Source organism: Thunnus albacares, chromosome 12 (assembly GCF_914725855.1).
Source record: "Thunnus albacares chromosome 12, fThuAlb1.1, whole genome shotgun sequence".
In the NCBI taxonomy this organism is placed as follows: Eukaryota; Metazoa; Chordata; class Actinopteri; order Scombriformes; family Scombridae; genus Thunnus; species Thunnus albacares.
This window is the reverse complement of record NC_058117.1, coordinates 5,178,236-5,203,710: the sequence shown is the minus strand read 5'-3', so window position 1 is coordinate 5,203,710 and position 25,475 is coordinate 5,178,236. Positions and strand designations below refer to the sequence as shown.

Genomic DNA, 25,475 nt, shown 5'->3' with positions numbered 1-25,475 from the left:
AAAAACAAAGCCATTGCACACAAAGCAGATTTTCCTTCGAGGACATGTGAACCATTTAACAATTAAAGAGCTTTCATGGCTTTAAATTGCCAAGTAATTCTTTTATTCAATTCTTTTTTAAACTCTGGTTTTTCACTTTTTCGTGATTGATTTTGTGTTAGATCTTAGAGTTTTATTACAGTACCCTATGAATCATGACCGCTAAGGCCTCTGTATCAACCTCACTGGGCTGCTTAAGACTTGCTGCAACAATAGTAAATAAAAGAAAAATGCTGATTGGGTGAGAATACAAAACAGTGAGACATTCAGAGTCAACAAATACATTCTGGGGGATGACAGATGAAAAGGATGGTCGTGCGGAATATTTATCAAAAAGCCAATATCTATTTTTGTGTTGTGAAGCTTCATCAGTAACAATAAAACATGAGTAGACAGAAACTCCTGGTAATACTTCAGAGCAGCAATGAAAATAAACTTGCTCCTCTACAGTTTGGTGCATTGGTCAGCAAAATCCTACCTTTCTTCATAGACTTATGGAACATTTTATTTCTTCAGTTGGAGCTTCTATTGTCATGTATCTGAAACGTCACCACTGGAAAGTAACACTGGGGGAAAGTGGTACCAATGAATGTCATCACTCACCGTACGTCCACGGCGTCCTCCATGACTGTCATATCGGTCTTGCACTTGGCTGAAGGGTTAATGGCGAGCTCGGCAGGGGGAATGACAAAGCTTTTACTCAGTGGCAGCCACATTCCTTCTCCTAAGGTGTATGTGAATCTGCAGAGGACAAGAAGGGTATATAAGACAAGTAAGGGTTTTGGCTTTGCAAGTGTCGCAGACAAGCGTTAACGTCCTGAGGTTAATGTCCTGAGTTTTGAATGGGCAGCAGCGGCATGCCTCCACTGCAGCTACTGCCCACCTCTGATCCTACTAATGACCTGTACCATACACCACAGGCTGCCGCTATCCACCTACTAAAATTTAATCAAGCAGCTAAATAGAGTGTGTTGTAGCTTAAAAAAGGAAGTGGTTTGCAATATCACACAATTAATGGCCTATAGCTGGTTTTGTTAACTAATATCATAAACATTGTTTAATGCCCCAGACAGGATAATCAGACTTTGAAGCTGATGTTGTACCAAAACCATTTCTCTTCATTGATCTGTTTGTTCACAGCTGTTGATGGGGTGTATAATTCAGGTAACTCAGGGTGTTTTCACACCTGTGCTTTTTAGTTAGGTTAAATGGGATCAACGGATTAGTGAATTTAACAGTTGCTAGCAACTAGCAGGAGAATAAATTGAGGTCCAACCTGGATTAGTGCAATGTAGTACATTGTATTTGGCCAGTGGACCTCCTTCTTCCTCATGTGTTTACGTTCTTGCTCCCACACCAGACACATCTGACCAATGAGTGAACATTCTCACATGGCTTGTAGTGGTGCATTTGGTTCACTTGGATTTTTCTCTGTGTGAAAAGAACCAAGTTCACCAACTCATCAACTGATTCAGACCAGAGCAAATGAACTATAGGTGTGAAAACGCCCCTAGATACCAGTAAAATTAGTCTTGTTTCCCTGTAGTTTCTGCGGTCACAGCGACAAGTTGAAAAAAATTACCACCAATTCGGACAGCAGTGGCAATTAGCCATGCACATCCATGAGAGTGGCAACTGCTCTCCCTCTCCTTGCCACTAATCTTGGTACTAACCACCTGGCTGCCATCATGCTTACATTGGACAGAATGGAGAATGAACTTCCATATATTGAAAAAAGAGTAAACTGAATTTTGAGTACATAGTTGTTGACCAAATATCTGTATAATTTTGCTGATGAATATAGATGTGCTTAGTTTTATTCAGTAAGTCTGCAGGTACATAAGACTGGAAGCAATTTGGTTAAGTTTGACTTCTAAAAAACTTCTAATGGTTTTCTTTGCCTATGAAAATGTTCAGAGTTTTCATTGACTAAAATAAGGATGGAGTTTACTAAATGTGACTAAATTATGCTCAGATTTTTGATCTTGGGACTAAAACCAAGGCTACATCTAAAAATAGCTGACAAAATGAACACTAAGCTGATCAGGATCAGAATCAGGATTCCCAGCCTTCATAGCACCCCTTCAGAATCCCTAGTATGAAGCTCTAAAAACCCTGGATCCTACACTTCCCACAATGAAACTTCACAGTATTTTTCATCATACCCTCCCTTCCTGGTAAACACCCACATCTTTCAAACTCCATGTCCCAAGTTAGTTGTGCAGTTTTACCACTCTCTAAGCCAAGAGAGACAACCCTCATGACATCATCTGGGTTATTTTCTTAGACTGTAAGAAAGCCAGAAGAGCCACAAATGGCATTCTGATAAAACTGTAAAATTTATGTTTAAGTTAACACTCCATCAAGGTCTTGTCCTCCTGGTGTGCAAAAACAACCACAATGTCATGTCAAAACAGCAAACTTTTCAAAGATGTATGTTTTCCTTGCATCAGTAATTCAGAATAATGGCATCAAGTGGGTTGGATGTTATTTATTTTACCTTTCAGCAAAGTTATCCCTTTTGCATAAGTCTGTCTTGAGCAGTGGGACACTGTGTACTAATGGACGCCATGCATACCAAATGAGAAACCCTGACAAAAAACGGGCCAATAGCAGTTTCCCCTGAGACAAAACAGGGCTATAAATCTGTAAATAACAGATGTCTGGAACAAGTGCTTTAAAACAATTTTTTATTTGTGAGTCAATGAATATCATCAATCTTTAAACACTCTGCAGATGAAATGTAATACTTGATACAACTTTAAGTTAAACAGTGCACGCTGATTAACATCAAATGCATTATTAGCAGCAATGAATTATGCATGCATACTTGTAGCACAAAAGAGGGGAACTTGTTGATTAAATGGTTAACAACCATTTTTATGCAGACTAAACATATTTTCTCATTCACAGTTGTTCAATTTGCATTTAATAAAATGCTAACTAAGCATAAGGAACGGGCACTAGATTACGAGGACTGCATGCATTACCAGTCACTTTAAGAACAGAATAATTAAACCATTGTAAAAATGGAACACTTAATTACATCCACCCAATTACTCCTCTTGTTTCAAAGTCAAGTTTTCTGTGGATCAAAGTGCCACTGTTCTTCCATTTACTGTAAAAAAAACTGGCTTCTAGCAAATTATTATAAGGTGGTGAGTCTATTTAAATGGTAATATTTCCACATTATTTTTCAGGAAGTTGCTGCTACCTCTCTCATAAGTCATTTCACCATCTCTAATGGGACTGTGTACAGCAGGAATACTGAATTTCCCTGTGATGCACAATGACGTATATGGGTGATCACAGGACAAATTAGTAGACACTTAACAAGCACTGCTTTATAATGGACAACTAGGGACCAATATGCTGCTATATGACTTATTTGGTTTACCCTAAGAGAAACTGGAGGTGAAAAACACTAAGAGTTCCCGGGAGAAAACAGTTGTTGAGTGGAAAACATGTTTGCAGTCCTTGGAGGATCTCGGTGGCGGTTAACATTGTGTGAATGGCAAACAGTGTTTGAATGCTGACTATCAGTGTTTATCTCCTCCGACACAGGAGAATTTTACATGCATCCTCGAGTTTGTTTTTGTTTCTTTTTTATTCTCCATACCACTGCGATTTTAATTGCCTCCTTTGCCTCTGCGTTTAATAGTAATATCTGCTTAAGCAAACAAGATGATGGCTGCATAGTTTTCCTAACACTTGCTGATATTCACAGTCTTTTTCAGACATCTGGAGTCAACAGGATTGTTTGGTGAAGCTCAAAGCTGGAGACTGAAACATTAAATTGGGATGGATGGCTGGGTGGGAGCAGTTTGAGGACAAAGAGATTTTAAACTGCATGGCTGGACAGAATGAAAAGGAAAGGCTTCTTACAGAAAGCACGCTAGTAGTGAGAGCAATGTATCAAAGCACTTCCTAGAGATATTAGAGTGGTGCCAGCCTCCTCTGTCTGTTCCTACCTTAAAGACAATGCTAACAGCCACAAGAGTGAAACACATGAACTGTATAGGTTTCCCTGTTATTGTGAGCAGTGGAACAAACAATCGTTTGTTGTCTTTGCTGCTATACTGTCATGGCAGTGTAAGGAACTTTAATGAAGGCAGTAACACATCCTCTATTAGATTTTCCTTTTCTCAAGTTAGGGTATGAAACAAGAACATTGTTAGGTATGTTTGTCACAGACAAGTGCTCTACTGTACTGTATGTCTTTTATGTTTGTATGTGAAATGTCACCTGGTGAACATAGAGACGAGGCATTCTGTCAAGAATATGTTCTATTCAATACATATTTACTGTTATGAAACACTGGGTGAAAGGTTACTGAAGATGGTAAACATTAAAATGTATTCTGTGATGTATTTTTACTTTCATATTAATTACTAATTTTACTTTAATCAGCCACTTGGGAGCAGGGGACTAGCTGTGGAACAACACTGACATTATCTATTAATTAACTCCTTAAAAAGTTGTGGTGAATGTGTTAACAAATAGTTGTTTTAGCTAACAGTTGCTATCACTTTAGTTGAAGTTGTGTTTCTGACCACCTGACAACCCCGACATTCACTCTCTTTTTAGCTCCGTTTTGTTCGCCACCCACTCCTGAGAACAATACTGTATCTGGCTCTTTAGCTGCTTAATTCACCTGGCATTTTTCCATTGTGTTTGGGGCAGTCGTGCCGACCCATGCTGGGAACACTAGAACTGGCACACTGCGAGTGTTTTTCCACAGCACAGCATGGTAGGTAAAAGAAGTTGTTTACCTGCTGAAGGTGTACTGTTTATAGAAAATGCAGTAAGAGCTTGTTGTTTGCAGCTTTTCATCAAAAATCTCAATGTGGCTGTTTCTGCTTGGACTAGTCTAGTCAATTTTTATTTCAAACATATAAAAATAAAAAGACAGATAAAAACAAAAATAAAATGAAATAAACAAATAAATGTAAACAAACTTAATAAAGAAATTCTAATAAACAACATAAATTAAATATTACATTTTGGAAAAGCAGTAGGAAGAAGTATACACTCATTTATTCCTATCACTTTCTCAACTACTCATCCATAAACCGGTATTGGCGACTGTTGTTATATTCTCTGCACAAAACAGTAGGTCAGCCAGTTTTTTCCTTTTATTCTTGGTACCACAGTTGCCGGGGTCAACAAATGAAACGAAATATACTTCAGAGTCTTGGTTATTTTGTCATGGTTGAGGAGAGGGGCCACAGAATTCGGCAAAACTGACCTTTCAGTTCCAAGGAGACACAAACCATCTACTTGCAGGGTTTTGCACAGAATACATGAATTGAATACTGGTTTTAATATATTATGCCAACAAGAATTTGTGTTATTGTGTGTATAGCACAAAAAATACAATATTAGAGTTTGGATATAAACAACTGCAAATATCTGTCATGATACTGCTGAGGACAATGATACTAAATCACTAAAATAAGAAAGGCAGGTTATTTAGTCTACATATTTTTATCTGCTTTGCATGCCTGCTCCTATCAGTCTCTCGCATGTAGAGTATACAGTAGCTCTTAGACTACCTTCAGATTTGATTCTCGGCATCTGAGAACACACCGCGAACCTGAGCTGGGAGAAAATGAAGTGGATCTGCTTTTCCGAGTTGAAAATTGAATCTCTCACTCCATTACATAGCACCTTTAAAACTGACAGTCGCAGTTACATAAGGCGTGCTGCACCCAGAGCTGTTCAGCCCCTTTAATCATAAGGGAGAGCCAATTAAAGCTAATGTACCAGAATTATGATAAGTTATTTGACTATACAATATTTTGTGCAGCATGCATTGTGCAGCGCCATGGAAAATGTAGTCGGATAGAACAAAGTTTTGTCAAGTTTGTCTTACCTGAAAATGCGATCAGAAGGTTGTTCTCCCATCACAAGATCAAAACCGCGCTGGAAGATGGTGTAAGGCCAGGGACTATCATGATAAAAGAATAGATCAGAGAGAGAGACAAAAAAGAGGAGAGAGAATAAGACTGGGTTAAATCCAAAGCAAGAGAAGCATTAAATTTTTCAGTGCGCCCATCCTCCTAATCTAAACCCCCTAAAATCACAAGCCATGTTTCAGTGTCTAACTTCAAGTCATTCCCGCCTTTCAGAGCCCCACAAATCACACGCTGCATTACGATGTGTGCTGTGTGTAAACATTCTGATTGAAAAATGTGTTCTCTAGCAGCTGACACGCAATGTGACTTTGGCTCATATCTATTTACCAGGGGAGGGGATAAGAGAGGATGACAGGATGAGACAGAACGGGGGGAAAGAGACACAGAGAAGGAGGGAGAGATGGAGGGTGACGGAGAGAGCAGACAACGAAAAAAGAGAGACAAAGAGTGAGAGTGAAAGAGAGAGAGAGAGAGAGAGAGGGGACGAGACAGATGCCAAGAGGCAGAAGTGACAGAGGGAGAATGATGGAGATTAATGGGGAGTGGCAGCTCGGGGACTAAACAGTCTGCAAAGTGAGAGTGTAAGGAGGAGAACTGACAGGGGCCCGATGTCATTCTGAACAAACTCCTGCACTACTGTAAGCAAAAAGAACATCGAGGAAGAGGAGAGCAGCTTCCACGCCACAGGCTGTGGTCATTAAACATTTAAGTCACCCCAGGATGCCCACTCTGTCACACAGTGACGGGGACACAGGGAGCGCACCAGGGAAATGAGATACAGAGGTGCACAGTTGGGTGGGTTAAGCGGAAAATTCAGACGTCTCAAAAATGTAGACCAAAAAATAAATCATATTTTGAACATGCACTGAAAGCTGGCACAGGATATAGTCCTTTTCTGTCTGGTGCAACCCACTTAGACATGTTATAGACGAGAATCTGACATGATCTTTTTCATAACCTTCACTGAACACCATAACGTTTTAAAGTGGTAGTGAACCTCAGTGCCAGTGCCAAGGTTTGTCAGTTTTGCTGATACTGCATGATGACATATGTGTGTTTCACCTTCAACTAAGGTGATATCTAATTGTATGATTACTTGCAACTTATCATCTGAATTATTGTATGGTATAAATAAACATGATAAACAATTTAAATGTCACAAAAGAAATCTATGGCGCCTGGGGTGTGCCGTTTTAATAATTATACTCTTTAACAGTTTAACTAGAATCAATTAACGAGCTAATGCATTTTACAAAAGCTGTTATAAATTCATTAATACAATTTGCATTTGAATGATATATTAATAACTTGATTTTAAAATGAAATCACAAATGTGTTTTAAATGTTACATTTTGTTATTCCAGTTACTTGTGCCTGCTTGTATGCTTTTGATCACTTTCATTTAAAGATGACTCTTTTGAATTTAAAAAGCAGTGTGTCATCTAAAAGATTTCAGTAAACAATATATTACTTCATTCAGTATATTACTGTAAACTATTTATACATTATTACTGCATAAATAGTATGGCAAAATCTGTTATGTTTGAGAAATGTATGTCATCATATTGCCCAACCCTGGTGTACACACTGATCAGTCCTGATTAGCCCTAATAGGAGCAACTCAACTACAATGCATGTTCTTGCAGTCTGAATCTGGTCAAATCTGGCAGGAAAAGGAATCCAATAACACATTTACACACACCAGAACACCGCACCAGAATCACTGTTGCAGATATTTTTGGTATGTGAGGTTCCAGTGTGAACTGTCTTGTAGGTCAACACAGTTTTTTCTGATGTGAGCAGTACTTTCTGAGGCAAGAGCACCCCTACACATACACCCTGAGTGGTCACCCAGTGGTTGGCACTGTGGCAGTGGTGTTAGCCAAATGTCAAGGACTTTTTAACAAGCAGATGTGACCCCAATTAAGGGTTTATATGACTTCCTGGGATGGAGTCTGAAACAGCATTTTTCAAAGCCAAAAGATATCAAGCCATCACTTGGAGTCATTATTGTGATATAAAAGAAGTGGCCTTGCACCCAAAGAGATGAGCAGACCAAGAAGCATGATAATGCAATACCAACTTTACTGACTCACCATTTGCCGATTTATTGATAGTGCAAAGATTCATACAACTGTCTCTTTAGGTCTATGTCATAGTGATGTCATGGTTTTCCTTTTTGATTCATCTATAACAATCTGTTGAGCACTATCCATAGTAGCAATATCTAATTAGCTGCTTATGATGTTGTGTAGTTTAACTTCTCCTGCAGTTTTGTCTGATTCAGAATATTAATTGCCATTGGCAGCATCACATTTCTTTTTGATTCATCTGTCCAAACAAATGAATTGCCTTGTTTGATGTGCAGGATGATTCCCTAGTTATACATTATTTTCCAGTATCTCTTCTTAGACTGATAATGAGCAATCATAAACTATGATGAGATGATTATCATAACTTACCCCTGATTGGGCCCCCACTCACTGCGAATGCAGAGGTGCTTGTGGACCGGGTCCTTCATGTAGCCGTCGAGGCAAAGGCATTCTCCTGCATACAGAAAGGCAGTGATTCAATCATGTGTTCATTATAGTCAAGCTTTCTTTAATTCATTGGAGAATTCCCTTTGCTCGCCTTCTTTTATTTTATTCCATGAGACCTATCCCAAGGATGATCCTCTTCAGGCAGTTGTAGAACTCTTAATCATCTCTTATTTTTAATGCTGTAGTCACAATTTTTTCAGCTATTTGAGCCATATTTTTGCCCGCATTTCTCAGCGGAAGCTCAAAAAGTTTTCCAGCAGGAGCGCTTTTAATCGGCTCTTTTAGTACAGTACAATGCAGCTGCTCTAAAAATAGCAACTAATGGCCGATGGCAACTAATGAAAGCAATGGTACTCCCCACTGTGCATCATGCCAGTGGATGGTTTTCTGACAGGCTTGATAAGGACACAACATGCTTAACACTGGCTCACCGTTATACTGTTATCACATGGAAATAAACCTTACAGTATGACTGCCTTTATTTTCTTGAGTTGAAAATTGACAGCGTTATTCTGCATGGTAAGAACTGTGACCCTAAAGCACAATCAATCTCAAAATAAGTAAGATGGTTAATTTGCAAAATAGTGTATTGATTTTTTTATTTTGCATCCAAACCAAGGAGCTCTTCCAATACTCACACATATCCTAAACTTAATACCAAACAACTACCATATTTCAATTACAACTACAGCTAACACGCTACAGGACTCATATGCTTCCATGCACTCACAATGCTTCTAACATATTTTGAGAGAAAATACACAGGCAGACAAAGTCCTTATTATTCCACTTTACACATGAATTTTAAAGTTCTGACCAAAGGCATTTAATTTCAGAACAATCTATACAATAGGTAAATTTGCTTGCAGAGGCAAATTATATCTACGCTGAGTTTTTAAGAATAGTTCAACTTTGGTCAACTTATTTGTGAATTTGTGCCACTGACCAACAGTGAACTGTCTTGACAGTGCTGATGTTTTAGAGAATGGAAATCATAAAGGTCAGGAGTATAAACTGCTCCACAAAAGAGGCATAGTTGCCGCTCAGTGTTGAGAGGTTGATTGTCTTTTTAATAAATTGTTAACTTTTACCAACTTAGCAAACAAGCTAGCTCATTTATTAACTGGCAGCAGTAAGCTAGCTAACATAATGGGCTATTGTGGCTGGCTAGTACTAGTTGATAGCTAGCTAGCATATGTTACCTGCTAGTTGCCATCTAGCCTTGCAATAAAGACTTCATCAAGCTCGCCTCACTTACTACTGTAATAAAAAAAAGATGATTCTCTTAAATAATCACCTTGTTTTACAATCAGATCATTAACTCAATTAAACTAAACTGAAGAGTAAAACATAACTGGATAAGAATGTCCTCATAAAGGTAAAGAACATATTTATGAACTTTGACAAACACTCTCCAAATATCTTAGAGGCCAAAAACTCCAATTTCCAAAGCAAGTACGGTCAATGCTGCTGTTCAGTTGCACTTCACAATCCGAAGCAACATTAGGAGGTGTTGAAAATGTGTCAGCCTTGCAGGTATCCGGAGTTGTTCATGAATGTACAGAGAAAATACAGAAACAGGGGCAGAAAGGAGAGAGTTGGAAGAAAATAAGAGAAACTGGATTATCTGGCAAGTTTAGAAATCAGTCTTTCTGAGCTGTCACACACAGAGCTGCTGCTTGTTTTGTTGTTGCTTGTGGCCAAAAGGCATAAACTGAAAAAACACTGCAGCAAGCCCAGAATTCTCTTCACTGTTGTATCTAAATGCAGCTGCCTCTTTATGTTGAACACTGATGATTTGACTTTGAAAAGGACTTTAGTTCTCCCTTCTAACAGGTAAAATAACTGATATTTGCAGTGAATATATTGAAATCTATTGTTCCGCTCCATGATGCTATCATGTTTTTGCATCACAAAGTATTGTTTTCCATTTAATTTGCCTAGTCTTCATGGTTCCTGAAATGCAATGGAAGTCATTCCAAAAAAGTAAATACTGAAGTTAACTCTGAATCATTACTCCATGTCTAGATTGAATAGGCTCAGTCTATATTAATGTTTTACAGTTATGTAGCGGGTCCCATTGACTGAATAACATCCCTTACCTAAATGGGAAGTGATTAGATCAGTGATTAGTCTAATGAATAGACACATTATTTACCAAAGCAACACTTTTGGAATGCTTTATCCCAAAATATACTAATCACGCAGGCCTGAGGCAACATTTTGTTGTCTAAAAACATATAGGAAGGCCCTCTGTAATGCCAGAGCTGCCTATTACTCATCATTAATAGAGGAGAATAAAAACAGCCCTAGGTTCCTTTTCAGCACTTTGGCCAGGCTGACAAAGAATCATAACTCTATTGATCCATGTATTCCTATAGCTCTCAGTAGTAACGACTTTATGAGCTTCTTTAATGATAAACACTAACTATTAGAGACAAAATTTACCACCTCCTGCCCTCAACAGGCATCGATTTATCCCAAAACACAGGAACCTTAGAAATAGCTGTAAAACCTGACATATATTTAGACTGTTTTTCTCCTTCTAACTTCAATGATTTGTTCAGCTAAACCATCAACCTGTCTCTTAGACCCCATACCAACTAGGCTGCTTAAGGAAGTCTTACTCTTAGTTAGCACTTCTTTACTAGACATTATCAAACTGTCTTTAGTAACAGGCTATGTACCACAGTCCTTTAAAGTAGCTGTAATTAAACCTCTTCTTAAGAAGCCTTCTCTTGATTCAGGCATTTTAGCCAACTGTAGACCTATATCTAATCTTTCCTTGAGAAAGCAGTCTCCAATTAGTTATGTGACTTTCTACATAACAATAGTTTATTTGAGGATTTTCAGTCAGGATTTAGAGTGCATCATAGCACAGAGACGGCACTGGTGAAAGTCACAAACGACCTCCTAACTGCATTAGACAAAGGATTTCTCTCCATACTTGTCTTGTTAGATCTTAGTGCTGCATTCAACACAATTGACCATCACATCCTATTACAGAGACTGGAACATTTAATTTGTATTAAAGGAACTGCATTAAGCTGGTTTAAATCCTATTTATCAGACAGATTTCAGTTTGTACACGTTAATGATGAATCCTCCATGAAGGCAAACGTTAGACACGGAGTTCCACAAGATTCTGTGCTTGGACCAATATTATTCACCTTGTATATGCTTCCTTTAGGCAATATTATTTGGAAACACTCCATAAATTATCATTGTTATGCAGATGATACCCAATTATATTTATTAATGAAGCCTGATGAAACCCTAAACACCTTAGAAACACATTATCTAACGATATAGGTACTCTAGATGGCATTACCATGGCCTACAGCTCCACTGTAAGGAATCTGGGAGTTATCTTTGATCAGGATATGTCCTTAAACTCCCACATAAATCAAATTTCAAGGACTGCCTTTTTTCACTTACATAATATTGCAAAAATCAGGCACATCCTGCCCCAAAAAGATGCAGAAAAACTAGTCCACGCATTTGTTACTTCTAGGCTGGATTATTGCAATTCCTTGTTATCAGGCTGCCCGAACAAGTCTCTACAGACTCTCCAGCTGGTCCAGAATGCAGCTGCACATGTGCTAACAAAAACTAGAAAGAGAGATCATATTTCTCCCATTTTAGCTTCACTACATTGGCTTCCTGTAAAATCTAGAACAGAATTTAAAATCCTTCTGCTAACTTACAAAGCCCTTAATGGTCAGGCACCATCATATCTTAAAGAGCTCATAGTACTGTATTGCCCCACTAGAATGCTGCGCTCCCAGAATGCAGGCTTACTGGTTGCTCCTACAGTCTTCAAAAGTAAAATGGGAGGCAGAGCCTTCAGCTATCAGGCTCCTCTCTTGTGGAACCATCTTCCAGATTAGGTCCAGGGGGGAGACACCCTCTCTACGTTTAAGAGTAGGCTTAAAACTTTCCTTTTTGATAAAGCTTATAGTTAGGGCCGGCCAAGCTCTCCTAGGATCAGCCCCTAGTCATACTGCTATAGGCCTAGACTGCCAGGGAACTTCCCATGATGCACTGAGCTCCTCTCTCCTCCTCCTCCTCTCCATCTGAATGCATTCATGTACCATCAATGCATGTTACTAACTTGGCTTCTTCCCCGAAGTTTTTTGTGCTTTCTCATCTCTCAAGAAACCCTGGGATGCAGGAAGAGCCTCTGCGGTCCTGTTGGTGTCCTTTCCCGGCTATTGCTGCTGTTATTGTCATTGTTATTGTTATGATTGTTGTTATTCTGCCCCCCCCCCTCCCCCTCCCCCTCCCCCTCCTCTTCCTCCTCTTCCTCCTCCCCCCTCTTTCTTTCTCTGTCAACCCAACCAGTCAAAGCAGATGGCCGCCCACCAAGAGCTGGGTTCTGCTTGAGGTTTCTACCTGGTAAAGGGGAGTTTTTCCTCATCACTGTCGCTAAGTGCTTGCCCATGGGGGAATTGTTGGGTCTCTGTAAATTACAGAGTACGGATTAGACCTGCTCTATGTGAAAAGTGCCCTGAGATGACTTTTGTTGTGATTTGGCGCTATATAAATAAAATTGATTGATTGATTGATTGATTGATTTTGGGGCAAGTGCTAATAGGATAACAACACTGCTCATCTGTTATGCCTACAGATCGAGGCATTGTGATCATGTTTCTAAACCCTCTATTCAGGATTCTACATGGGATTGCTTGATATGATTTTGACATGATATTTGTTTGATCAATTTAAAGTAAGAGAAACTATAATCTCAAAAGTCCAATACCCCACAAATCAGACTAAAACAATTCCCGGGTGGCGTGATGTGGACACTCTACATGGGCATCCTCCTGATAAGTGAAGCCTTTTAGCAAAGAACACCGAAGTATCAGCTTTTTGTTCTGCTGTCAGCTCCCAGGAGAAATGTCTGCCTTGACTTTGCTCAGTGTGATTGATGGGGCCTCACCTTTGGTTTAGAGGGTTACTCAGGGGTAACATGTACAACATGCTCTGCTCATGCTCAATAGGAGGCAAGTGAAGGGCACAGGCTCTGGGCTTTTATACACTACTGTTAATGGAAAAGGTCAACTGTCAGTACCTGCCAGGCTAAAGCAAATCATTTTCACTGAGTTTCCCTGCTCATGTTACTTGAATCAAAAGGAAATGACTAGAGCAGTTTGTGCTTTTGATACTGTCTGGATTTGATAGCATATCTGTATTCAAGAGTATTGTTATGTGTTCTTGAGTTGAGTTGATGTCAGCTGTAAGACAAGGTTCAGTTAAGCTAAAAAGAGTTGAGACAGAGTCCAGAGAATCCTACATAAGCCCAACAGACAGTGAACATTTACATTTTCCAATAAATAATCATGCTCACTACATCTATCTGCAGGAGCAACATTCAACATCAACATCAACTTTTTCCCTTTTTCGACTGACCAAGGTTACAAGTTTGAGAACTTAAACTTAAACGTAAAAAAAAAAAAAAATGCATTTTTTATTCATGTATTTTTTCAGTCAAGTCTACAGTTGCAACAATATTGCAATGTCTGAAAATGTCAAAGTCAAGAGAGACCAGAAAATAGAGTCCTGATGTGTTATCTTAGATCTGAGGATCAACATACTTGTAAACTAGAGCGACCAATAAATAGAAACGCTGTTGTCATTACTTAGTTTGTCCACCAGAGAGCACTGACAGGGATATTTTTCAGTTACAAAACATTATAAGAACCCAGTATCAATCAGGCTCTGATTGATTATTCATGTACGAATGAGGGTTGTTTTTCCTGAAACATCAACTGAATAATGTTGCCATAGGAATTTGGAACCGCCTCCTCACATAGCCTTTGCTATCACCTGGCTGCTTTTCCAACACGTCTCTTGGCAGCACTCCCAACATGCATATACTGTAGCTCTGAATGCAACTGTTACTTTTCTGCTGTGTTAAATGTGTAGTGAAAGAGCTGAAATGTTTGACACTAGAAAGCCAAGTTTACATTTTGATTGTAAATTGTGTCCAGAAAAACAAAAAAAAACAGCAGCAGCTGTAGTATTTCATTGTGTAGCTGCAGAACAATGCAAAACGCCTCATCTTGCTTTAACTGATGTTTCATTGCACTCTGAGGTCATGACACAAGTGTTACATTCCCTAATTGCTCAACATACGGATGCTGAGCCAGTTTATAAGTTTCACACTTTGCTTTGATCACATCCCACCTTCTCTTTGTCACTTTTTAGAACACACAGAATTAAACAGTATTTATGGCACAGATTGCCCATAAGTAGCCTGGAAGCCTTGATCTGTTGTGTGGGCAGCAACGAAAGCACAGAAAGTATGTTTTTCTTCATGCACTGTGAAATTATTTAGCTCATCAAGCAGATATCCACACATTGATCCATTATGCAGCCACATTAATCAGGTCAGTACATTATGATGTGGGAACATGTGTCTCCAGAGGCACAACATGTCTCTTTGTGTTTCATAAAACTACCACACACACTCCAGAGCAGACAGGAAGAAGGTGGTGAAAGGAGCCTGTAAACATCAGTACCCAAAGCATCTGGGTTTAGGGCTCTGTGGGAAGGGAGGCACTATGCGTTACAACATCCACTGTCTTTTTTAATGTCTTACAGGAGAAGCACAGATATTGTCGCAGCCCATCTCAGTTTTCATCACTATCTCCTCCAGCAGAAAAGAGGATTGGATTTAAGCTATCTATAGCACCTCTGCAATCTCCCTGCAGCCCACACACACTTCCACTCACTCTCATGTGCACACTGTCATGCCGACAAGCACATCCACACACACACACAAGCATACACATGCACAATGGTTTCATTACAAATGGATCATATGAAAAATACAATACAAATACCAAAGCCATGCTGCTGGTCCTGCTGGTCCATATATCATTTTAAGGAGTGGGCTGAGTGTGTGTTTGGGTGTGTGGGTTAGTGTCTGAAATTATTCCAAGAAAGCCAGGCATGAGACACATTGGCCCAGCTTTTTGATTCATTTAAAGGTCTCAGAAGTCACTCTGTATTGCCCAGGGGAGAGTTAGGCTACTGAATAATGAATGCAAAACAAGGAAAATACTGCCTTTGCTCTAAATGGGAGATTTCTTCCTGCAGTCATAACTTGAGTTACACATTGACTCAAGACTTTTCAAGAATCCAGGTAGAACTAAAATTCACCAATAGGGATATTCTTTGCAGTATATCTGCTGTTTTTTTGCAGTAAAATTTCACCAGATTTGATGTGCGGTGCAGGAGAAAGTCTGACTGTTGAAAGCCTGAACCTGACTGGTGTTATTTTTACCTCATGGTCGGATATTGAAACCTAGAATCTTATGTGACTTTACAGCAGACTTATATTGGGAGTAGCTAAACTTGTAGGAATTATGACTTGTCTGACGGTAGCAAAGCAGGAAACTGTGTGAGGTTATTCCAGAGTGATAAAGTTTGCAAAGGGAGGAGGTTAGGGGGGATGGCTGGGTCAATAAACATCAGAATTCAAAACAGGACATTGCAGTTTGTTTCCTGTTTCCTACTGACTGTAAATGTTGGTTTATTCTTATTGGTTAGTGGTGGTTATTGGATAGTTGCTATTGTAACCATGACAATAAAGTTTTCCTGACCTTAACAGATTAGTAATTTTAACAGAAATCACAATGTTTCCCTAACCCTTAACAAGTTGTTTTTGTGATTAAACCTAACCAAATCTTAACCATAGCTGTGTCCGATCATAAAGTTTTATTTTGGAAACTGAGATATTGTCCTGTTGACAAGGGTGTCGGATCAGAAAATGCTTAACTCTTGGTTAGTTGAGTCAAATGTGAGTAAGGAACAATAATGTGTTGTTGTGATGAGGATGTGTGGGGAACATTAAAGAGCTGCCTAAGAAAGTTATTTTTCTCCATTCTGCTGTTTCTTCTCATCAAGAGTGATCTGATCAGCACATACCGAGGCCTCAGTTTATACCTCTATGTGTCATTCTGGATACAACAATGTATTTTGTCCTTTAATTTGGAGGACTTGATGACAGAGACGTTTATTTATTGCACATAAAACTGAGGCTGAATATTACTTTTAGCAAACAACATGATTGCTGATAATAAATTAAAGGACTTATATTTGATGCAAAGATAATAGTGGCATTTTTCATGAAGAAATTAATTTAAAGTTTTGTTGTTTCTTAGCCTCTCATATATACTGGGTTTTTTTGTTGTTTTCTCCTAGCCAGAGTTATTCTTGTATGTGAGAGGACTGCCAAATTCTACTGTCAACACCTCCGCGGGGATACAGAACATTAGCAACTCACTTTGAAAATGTTTGCTGACAAAACTGGTAAGAATAAATGTAAAGAACTAATGTATGACAGTTAATCTTCTAAATTAGCTTAAAAACATTTACTGAATGATTTTCTAAGTGAACTAAAGTCACTTACACTATAATAAAATTTGAGAATAATTACACCATTTTGGCTCCAATTAATAATAGATGCTTACAAGTATTTACTAGCATTTATGGAGGGAGATTTGCTTGCAGAAATAAGGACTTTTCTCATGCTAAAATGTTTCTAACTTGTTAAAACAACAAGATGTATTATATTATTCTGTTTTACAGGCTCCCACATTCTTCATAGTGAATTTGGAGGCAGGGAAGATCAAAATGTATTCACTGGCAGAGAGAGTGATAAAGAGCTTGTTGAACAACAAAATGTTCTACAATTCTGTTTTATCAACACACTGTTCTCATTATTTGGAATTTGTATGTGGTCTCTGGCTTGAATAAAACATAATGTACAGTAGCTTCACATGGCCCTAATTTCAAATGTTACGGAGAAGATGGTAGAGGCAAATACAATAATTAGACTTTGTATGGGTCCCTGTACATCCTTATCAGCAATGTACTGTCTGCATATTTCATTTCAAATGTTGTGTTTCCTACATATTTTTTTCAGTTTGCATTTCATGGTTGTTGTTCATATTTCAGAAACATATTTTGCAGTAACAACTAGGTCAAATTGATTCTCTATAAATTGAAGGTGTTTTCACCCAGTATGCATCATGTATCACTCCCATCAATCAGCGGTTGCCAGTCATGCCGTTACAGGCAAGATTTTAAAATCGCAGCTGCATTTTAAATCAATGTTTTGTTCAGCTATTCAGCTGACAGTCTCAGCATGCAATTGCACAACAAGTGCAAAGATAACAGTTGTAAGCGTTTGTGAGTCCCATGATCATACAGAGCCCAGTAAAGATTAAATGAAAAAGCACAACAATATTGTGCTAAGCTGGTGCTTACTTTTCACTCTGCACTTTTCCAATTTCCAGTTTGTAGGTCACAAAGAAGAATTTTCATCAAAACTTATTGACATGTTGCTCTTCCTCAACATGCCGACAGTATGATTTATCACTCATTTCAGACATGACATCTGTTATGGAATTTTCCATCTTTAGGGGTTGCAAGTTGGGTTACATTGGGTCAAGCCTGGGCCTTGAGGTCACACTGCAAATCTTAAGTAGAAGGAGTCACTCTCTCCTCTCCTTGAGACTCGGAATAACTGTCTGTGTTGTTTGGCGAAGCGAAAGCCTCTCTGATTAAGGGTGAATCAGCACTGTCATGGTTACCAAGGTTGGAGGGGGCCTTCCTGGACAATACAGATAGGTGAAAGACGTAGATTCTATTGACATAATCAGACATTCAAACCAGAATGTGCTGACAGTGACCTGAAGTTCCATGCAACGTGTCCTGAACTAACACGGGTAAGATGCAGTTCCTTGTTTAGAAACTAGTGAACCAATCATTTTTCATATTGCTGGCTGATCTGTTGAGGGTAAAGACTAAGAGTCAAGCCTTCAGAGGGCAGAACGGGAAGAGACAACATCAGGTGTTGCAGAAAACTTTGCTGTTTGCTGTTTAAGTTTCTCCTTGATCAAGTGCTTCAATAAACATTTTCAGCATTAAGACATTAAGGGCTCATGTGCACTTTCTCCACTGAGGTGCTGACCATCACTCAATATTTCCAATACTGTCAAGCTTACATTCCTCTATCCATCCATCTATCTGTTGTGTAGTGGTACTTAACAACACATTCTTGAACTGAACAAAATAAATATATGCAACGGAACAGAAGATAAAAGCATGTAAAAGAGAAAAACTACAGGGTTGGCCGGTCATCTATGTTTCCAGATCATCCCATTGTCATTGTGTATGTGCTCAAATAAGGGTCAATAAGATTAAGAGCTTGTGAAATGATGATGATGAAATAATTTCCAATTCTGTAGCCTTAAATCCCCCCCCCCCCCCCTTTGTAAATCTGTGAAAAAAACTCATTTAAAATTCAAGTTGGTGAAAAAGAAAAGCTGTAGGAAAACATTTGAGAATATCTGAATGGAATTTGTGCATACACTATGTCAACTGTGAGGTTACACAAACACTGAGAAAAATCAAGTGCTTCTGTGAATATCTGACTACAGATTCAACAGAAAACTGTGTATGTAAATATGTGGCCTTGACAGTGAATGGACAACGCACAGCAAGAGCATGTGTATGAAATAGTGGAGTTAGCTTGTTCAGTGTCAGCCCTGGATGTTGTCTGATGATAAAGCAACACAACATAATCACCAGCTCAGGGTTAGTTTATCTATTATTTACAGTTTATCTATTATTTACAATAGATATCTATTACTTTATAATCAGCATTTTAACATATCCATGATATATCCTTTGTCTCACAGTTAAAGGTAATTGTATCCCTATGTGAACATTTTGTCAGTAGGAAGAAGGGAGTGCATTTATTTCAGGTTAGCGCACAACAAAACAAATCAAGAAACAGAGTGGATTGTGATGATTAGCCTCGTTAGTGCTCCCTTTACCAGTGTATGGATTCACAGAGGTATGTGACATTAGTGAACCAACAGAGCTAAGTTAGCTGTTGCAGGAGGAGCTCTCTGTCAGATGAGCAAAGGTATGAACATATAGAGCATCTTGGGCTTCAGTAAGGAGCTTGGGCCATTTTATATTATATTTTAGCTCTAAAAGTAAAATACATATTCAGAAAATTTTGACTGGATTACCAAAGCAGAATAACTAGATAATAAATAATAAATAATAAACTGACGTTAAAATTAGCATCAGCAACTTGGAATTAACATCTTTAGTCCTCCATAGCTGATATGATTATCAGACAGCACACTAATGCAAGAATATTCATATTTTTGGTGGGGATAGCTTCAGACTCCTCTGAACACTTGGTTTCCTATGTTTTTTTCTACTTTCAGCCTGAGCTGACATCGGCTTGTGATGGATTTCTTTATAGGATCATCTGCTCCACGTACAGAATGCAAGTTCACTGCTCCGCTCCGCTAACATTATGGTGTTTTTCAATTGTTTTGGGGGTAGTCATGCCGAGCCATGACTCAAATCGAGCTGGCACACTGTGAGTGTTTTTCCATTACACAGCAGGGCAAAGTAAAATAAGTAGTTTACCTGTTGGAGATGTGCTGGTCATCCGCAGCCCTTCAACAAACATCATCATCACTGTGGCTGTTTCTGCTTGTGCTATTCCTCCCTGCATTATTTCTAACTGATCCGCTGAACAAAGAGCTCCAAATATCTCCATATCTTGTTGTGCCAACTGGTTTTTAGGGCTGCTAACAAAGCTCTGCTGGTCAATTGGAACAGAGTGGGCTCATTGGGAGGGGGGCCTTAAAGAGACAGGAGCTAAGACTGCCTGTTAGAGACAGAGGCTGAACTGAGGGGCTGCATAAAGAGTCGGTATAAGATAAATAAGGAGTTTTTTGAATTGTGAATCATGCAAAACTACTCTGGTTTAGTTCCAGAATAAAAAATATAGAGCTGAAAATGAGCAAAATAGGTCCCCTTTAACCTCCTCAAAATCTCAGCCCTAAAATCTTCCATCCCATCCTGTAGCTCAAGACAAATACTGTACCTTACACACACCACTGCTTTTCACTCCCATTATATGTTACCTGTTATAATGAATTTATTTATTAAATAAGTTACTCTCTTTTATATTTCTCCCAAACAATTAATTTAGTTTAAAATACCCCTGCACTCAAAAAAGTATTTTGCTTACTGTTACTTGGATGCTTGAACTGTACTGTGCAGAATGGTGTACAGTATGTGTGAAGTTTGTTTTCACATTCATCTACTGAAGGGTGGAAGTTTCTCTATGCCTTGAATCTGACTTGAAGACATGTACCTTTGAGCGTGATTTGTGACATTACAACTAGTTTAGAGCCAATCATGGTCTAGTATGTAACTTGGAGGCAATTAAAATTTTTTTGTGGATTAACAATATGAGACACCAAGAATTATTCCACACGGAGTATTTTGTTTAAAAAATATGCCTGGAGGGGATCTTTTAACTAGATATTGCATACAGCATGTGCAGACCCACTGTGTACAAATGAAGATGGCATTACATGTGAACTAATTGATCAGCTCCACAAACAGCTCTCCTGGGGAAGACTAGTTACAGTGCTCCAAGCAATCTATTTTCCATTTCAGGCCCTGCAGCCTGTTGGACCATAGTCATGGACACACCTGTAAACAATTAAAGAGGCTTCTTCATACAGCCACTATTGAGGACCACAGTGGGAGGTCCACAGTGAGTGATAAAACACTGCAAGTTCAGCTTGGAGGCACTCTGCAGGACTGAGAACATTCAGTGGCTAATAACCCTCCTTATCCAATCACGACAAGCATACAAGCCATTCACAATGATAGAATAAACAACAAAACAAAACAATGCTACAATCAAGCTAGCTGTGTTAAACTGTCCACTCAGTTTAACTTGCAGCATGACTGACCCCCTCATCGTTAACAGAAATGTATAATAATTAATTATTATTAATAATTATAATAATAAATAATTCAAAACTGTATGGGCACAGTTATTAAATATTTCAAATTAGAACAATCACGTTTGGTGAATAGGTCATAAACCCCTCACTATTGAAACAAAAAACAAAAAAGCTGAGTGATGATGCTATTATGCGCAACTTAACTTTTTCAACAATAACCTAAAAACTTAAAGACCTACAATAAATCAATTACTTTTCTTAAACCCTTGAGTTATTTGTTTAAGAACATTCATAAAAATCTACACAACATAGTAAACACTGAGTATCCAGATGTGCAGTATGTGGGCAAGTGCACAAAAAAGACGCAGATGAAAGATGTAAAGACATGCTAACAAAAGTGGAATATAATTCTGAAATGGCTTCATGTCAGATTTACACAAGCATGTTCTGTATGCTGTGCGTGTTTGGTGTCGTCTTTGTGTAGAATTTTTATGTGATTAAAAAGTCTTATAGCTAATCCTGATGCCATATGTTTTTGTTTGTATAAAAATGAGACAATCCAGATTGAAATTGGTGCAGCCTTGCTGTTGCTTTCAGTATCTCCCGGTTGGATCCAGGGTTTTGGGGGCTACAGTGTCTACCCCTACCACTTCACTTTGTTTTCCATACAAAACTTAATAGAAATACACCCGGAGCTGGTTGACATATGATGAGGTCAAACTTTAATTTATTAATAATGAAAAAAATTTCAAAGTTAGATTGCCACTAAAAAAAACATCCACCTGTGCCCTGCTAATGGGTAGTTGTGAGATTATTTACTGTTACTGTTTGTTTATCCACGTCTTCATTTTAATCCTTTAAGGTGCACTTTGCCATCTGCACTGTTGTCACTGGAAATAACATTTTGCTTTTTACTGATCTGCCAATAATAAAGCACATCATTATGTAAAAGCACAAAGACTACAGAAATAATGATATTTAATGTTTCCATGAATCTATACAGTAATAGGTTTAACAGGCCATTGGTTTTGTTTACTGCTTAAGTTGCAGGTATCGTAACGTTTTACTTAACATAACTGTTGTCTCCATGGAGATGACGATAATGATGGAAGCCAGTCAAGCCAGAGAACTGAGATCTCGCTCATATCAACTAATAATTAATAAGGTTTCCATGGTAACAATCTTGGTATAACACAGAATTCATGCTTGCTTCCATCTGCTTCTTGACTCACCTGTCTCTGGGTCACACTGGTGCTCACAGGGGTCCAGGAGGCGTCGTCCACACAGCTCATTCACCCAGGGCCCGCTGGCATTCTGCTGGTAGTACAACAAGATCTGTGCCGGGTTCAGCCAGTCTGAGGCGTCCAACTGGCTCCCCTGCAGCAAAATGAACCTTGATCCTGAGGAGGAGGGAGAGAGAGAGAGAGGGAAAGAGACAATGTAGAAAGAAAGAAGATAAAGAGGGAAGAAATGAGAGAGTGTGGAAAAAGGATGGGGACAAGGACGAAAGGCAGGGGAGGATGAAGTAGAAAGAAAAAATGAGGAGGAAAGAGAGATGAAGGGAGGAAAGGGACAGTTACCTAAATAAACATTTATATGAAAAGTCAAAAAAGATTTTCTAGACTGGGGCTACATAATTTTATTGCTGTTTTTTAAATTATTTTTTTAATCTAAATTAAAAAGGACATGGACACAGTATATTTGGAACTTTCTACCAAAAAATATCTTCATCTGAACTGAAGACAACAAACAGAATATTTCATTTCTCTAAAGTGGAATGGACAGAGAGGTTCTTTAGAGGAGAGAAAAACTCAACATCCAAAATCAAATAGTTTGATAAGAGTCAAAACATACCAGATGAGAAAATATTTGGCTTCAAGTTGAACCTGACCAACAAAACATCCAATTAAAAGCCTCAAACAATCTTCTCAACCGCTATTGAAATATTTGAAAGTTGAATTATTGTGTCGTATTATGAAAGAGCAGACCTGCAGCCAAGACGGCAAACCTTGACAGCTATAAAAACTGAAAAGATGAAAATATCCAAACTGTGAGAAACATTTTAATGAAGCAATACCTATAATGACAAGATAGATATTTTTGCTATCAGTAACCACAGGCAGCCAGCTGAGGCTTCCACTGCGTTTCCCTGCAGCTAAACACATGCAGCAGGAGGAGGAACGCGACAGTGAGGGAAATAGAGGTTTGAACTTTTCATGGTGTTTAGACAAATCTGTGCTTGGATTAAAATGTTGAAGGGTCAGACAATGTCATAAATAACTGAATGACATGTTAGTGTAGAGAATGACGCAGCCTGTTCTGGTTTGGTTGTTTAATGCACTCAGTGGAGGATTGGGCTTTACAGCTTTACTCTGAAAACTCGTCTTCTTTGTCATTCACATTGGTAAAGTGGGAAATTGTGTTATGCACTCTTACTGAGTCAATGACTTTACATACAGCGTGCATTTAGTTCAGTTATGTTTAAGATGACGGCACACACAGATTAAATTGCCCACTGTACATGGTCTTGTAAGGATGGTAACTTGGTTAAAGGCCTGTAAGAAACTCTCTCAAGGCTTTCTGCAGTTTTACCTACACGAGACCATGTCAACAATGTCATTGAATACCTAACTGTACAATTATTAACAACTGACGATCAATTAACAGTTCCTCCTTGAGAGTTTTATTTCCTGAACTCCCCCAGATTCTCCACATGGTCCTCCGCCCTAATCTTCTCATGTGTGCATTGGTGGCAAGTAAAAAGTGTCATGATGGGGTCTGTCTTGTATTCCAGTATCAGGTTAACACCTTCTGAATGTCTGCTAATAGTTTCTTCCTAAATTCTTCCTTCATATATTGTCTTTCTTGATCAGCCTAACCTGTAGCTTAGCTGCACCTGTTGTAAGTAGGTGTTATCAGACATTTGTTTCGTGGAAAAATAATTCCCCTGCATGGTGCATATAAAAGAGTATGACCTTAATGGGTTAGAACCTTGACAATGTTAATAAGTTGCATCATGAAAGTGTTTTCGATGTAAATTCCAAAATTCTGTCTGTCAGTTGAGGAAAATTGTGGATGGTTTCATTCTGTTACAATAAAAAAGGAACATAACACAAGGATTGAGGTTGAAATCCATGTGTATCATTGCTTAAGTCCTGTAAATTGACTCCCTTCAGTAATAAATGACTGAAATCCTTCCATCCAGCGGCAGTAAAAGTAACCTAGAAAAAGGAAGATTTTATTAAAAGAAAAAAAAATACAATAACTTTAGATTCAAACACTTATATGCAGTCAATAATCCATATGAAGAATACAGCCTTGAGTCTGTCAGGAGACCAAGGCCCCTGACACAGCAGGTGTCACTATAATACCTGATACTGAGACATCTCCGCTGTGTGATCTCTGTGAATTAGCAGAGCAACTCATTGACCAAAGCCCTGACCATTTGCAAACACGGGATGCATATTTAATGACTTCTTGGCAGGCTCAGTGTGTCCTAGTTAGCGCTATCCCCTTTGATGATCCCTTTAAAACTAGAGTGCACAGTGCAAATGGCCACATACATTTTGTTTGCTTAATTGTGAAGAGTCATAAAATTGCTTGGAAAAAAAAAAATTCAAACTCAACAAACCAATAAGCATTATCACAAGCAGTCTTACTTGTTTCTGTTTTATAGTGTATTTCATGTCCTATTTGGGAATGCAGTATTTTTGATTTTGCATCTAGACATGGATTCTCGTATTAAATATACATGCTTTTTGGAGGTATACAAAAAAAATTAGAAACTGACTTCTGCCAAAAAGGGAAAAAAAAAAAAAAAAAAAAAATTAAAGTTACACTGGAGCCATCTTGATGCAGATATTCATCATCATTTCAAGTGTGAATCTCTTCCAGAGCGGGAATCAGTGGAGTGGGTGCTGCGCTTAATAGTCAATTTAAGCACCACTGATTTAAGCACCACTGTGCAGCACTTCAGTCAAGGTCTGAATAGAGCTGTTGTGCAGAAATTCAGCAATATCACATCATTTATTTACAAGTACAAAATGTTTCTTAAATGAAACACTAAACCAAAACCCCAAAGCAAAAGAGTTTGGAAAATAAAAATAATCGAAAATCAGAAACAAAAAAAAAAATAATAAAGCAATAAGTCTCTGACTGAACCATTATTAATA

At 38.5% G+C, this 25,475-nt stretch overlaps 1 protein-coding gene across 4 annotated transcripts in view; it reads right to left on the bottom strand.

The window, feature by feature from the left end:
• astn1 (astrotactin 1) overlaps nucleotides 1–25,475 on the bottom strand; it is a 393,038-nt gene that overhangs the window by 246,269 nt on the left and 121,294 nt on the right. For all 4 annotated transcript variants that reach the window (XM_044367649.1, XM_044367646.1, XM_044367647.1 and 1 more), the window contains 4 exons: nucleotides 22,536–22,703; nucleotides 8,420–8,504; nucleotides 5,915–5,989; nucleotides 643–780 (listed from right to left, as the gene is read on the bottom strand). In XM_044367649.1, coding sequence (XP_044223584.1) covers nucleotides 643–780; nucleotides 5,915–5,989; nucleotides 8,420–8,504; nucleotides 22,536–22,703 — 466 coding nt within the window. The remainder of the gene's footprint in view (nucleotides 1–642; nucleotides 781–5,914; nucleotides 5,990–8,419; nucleotides 8,505–22,535; nucleotides 22,704–25,475) is intronic.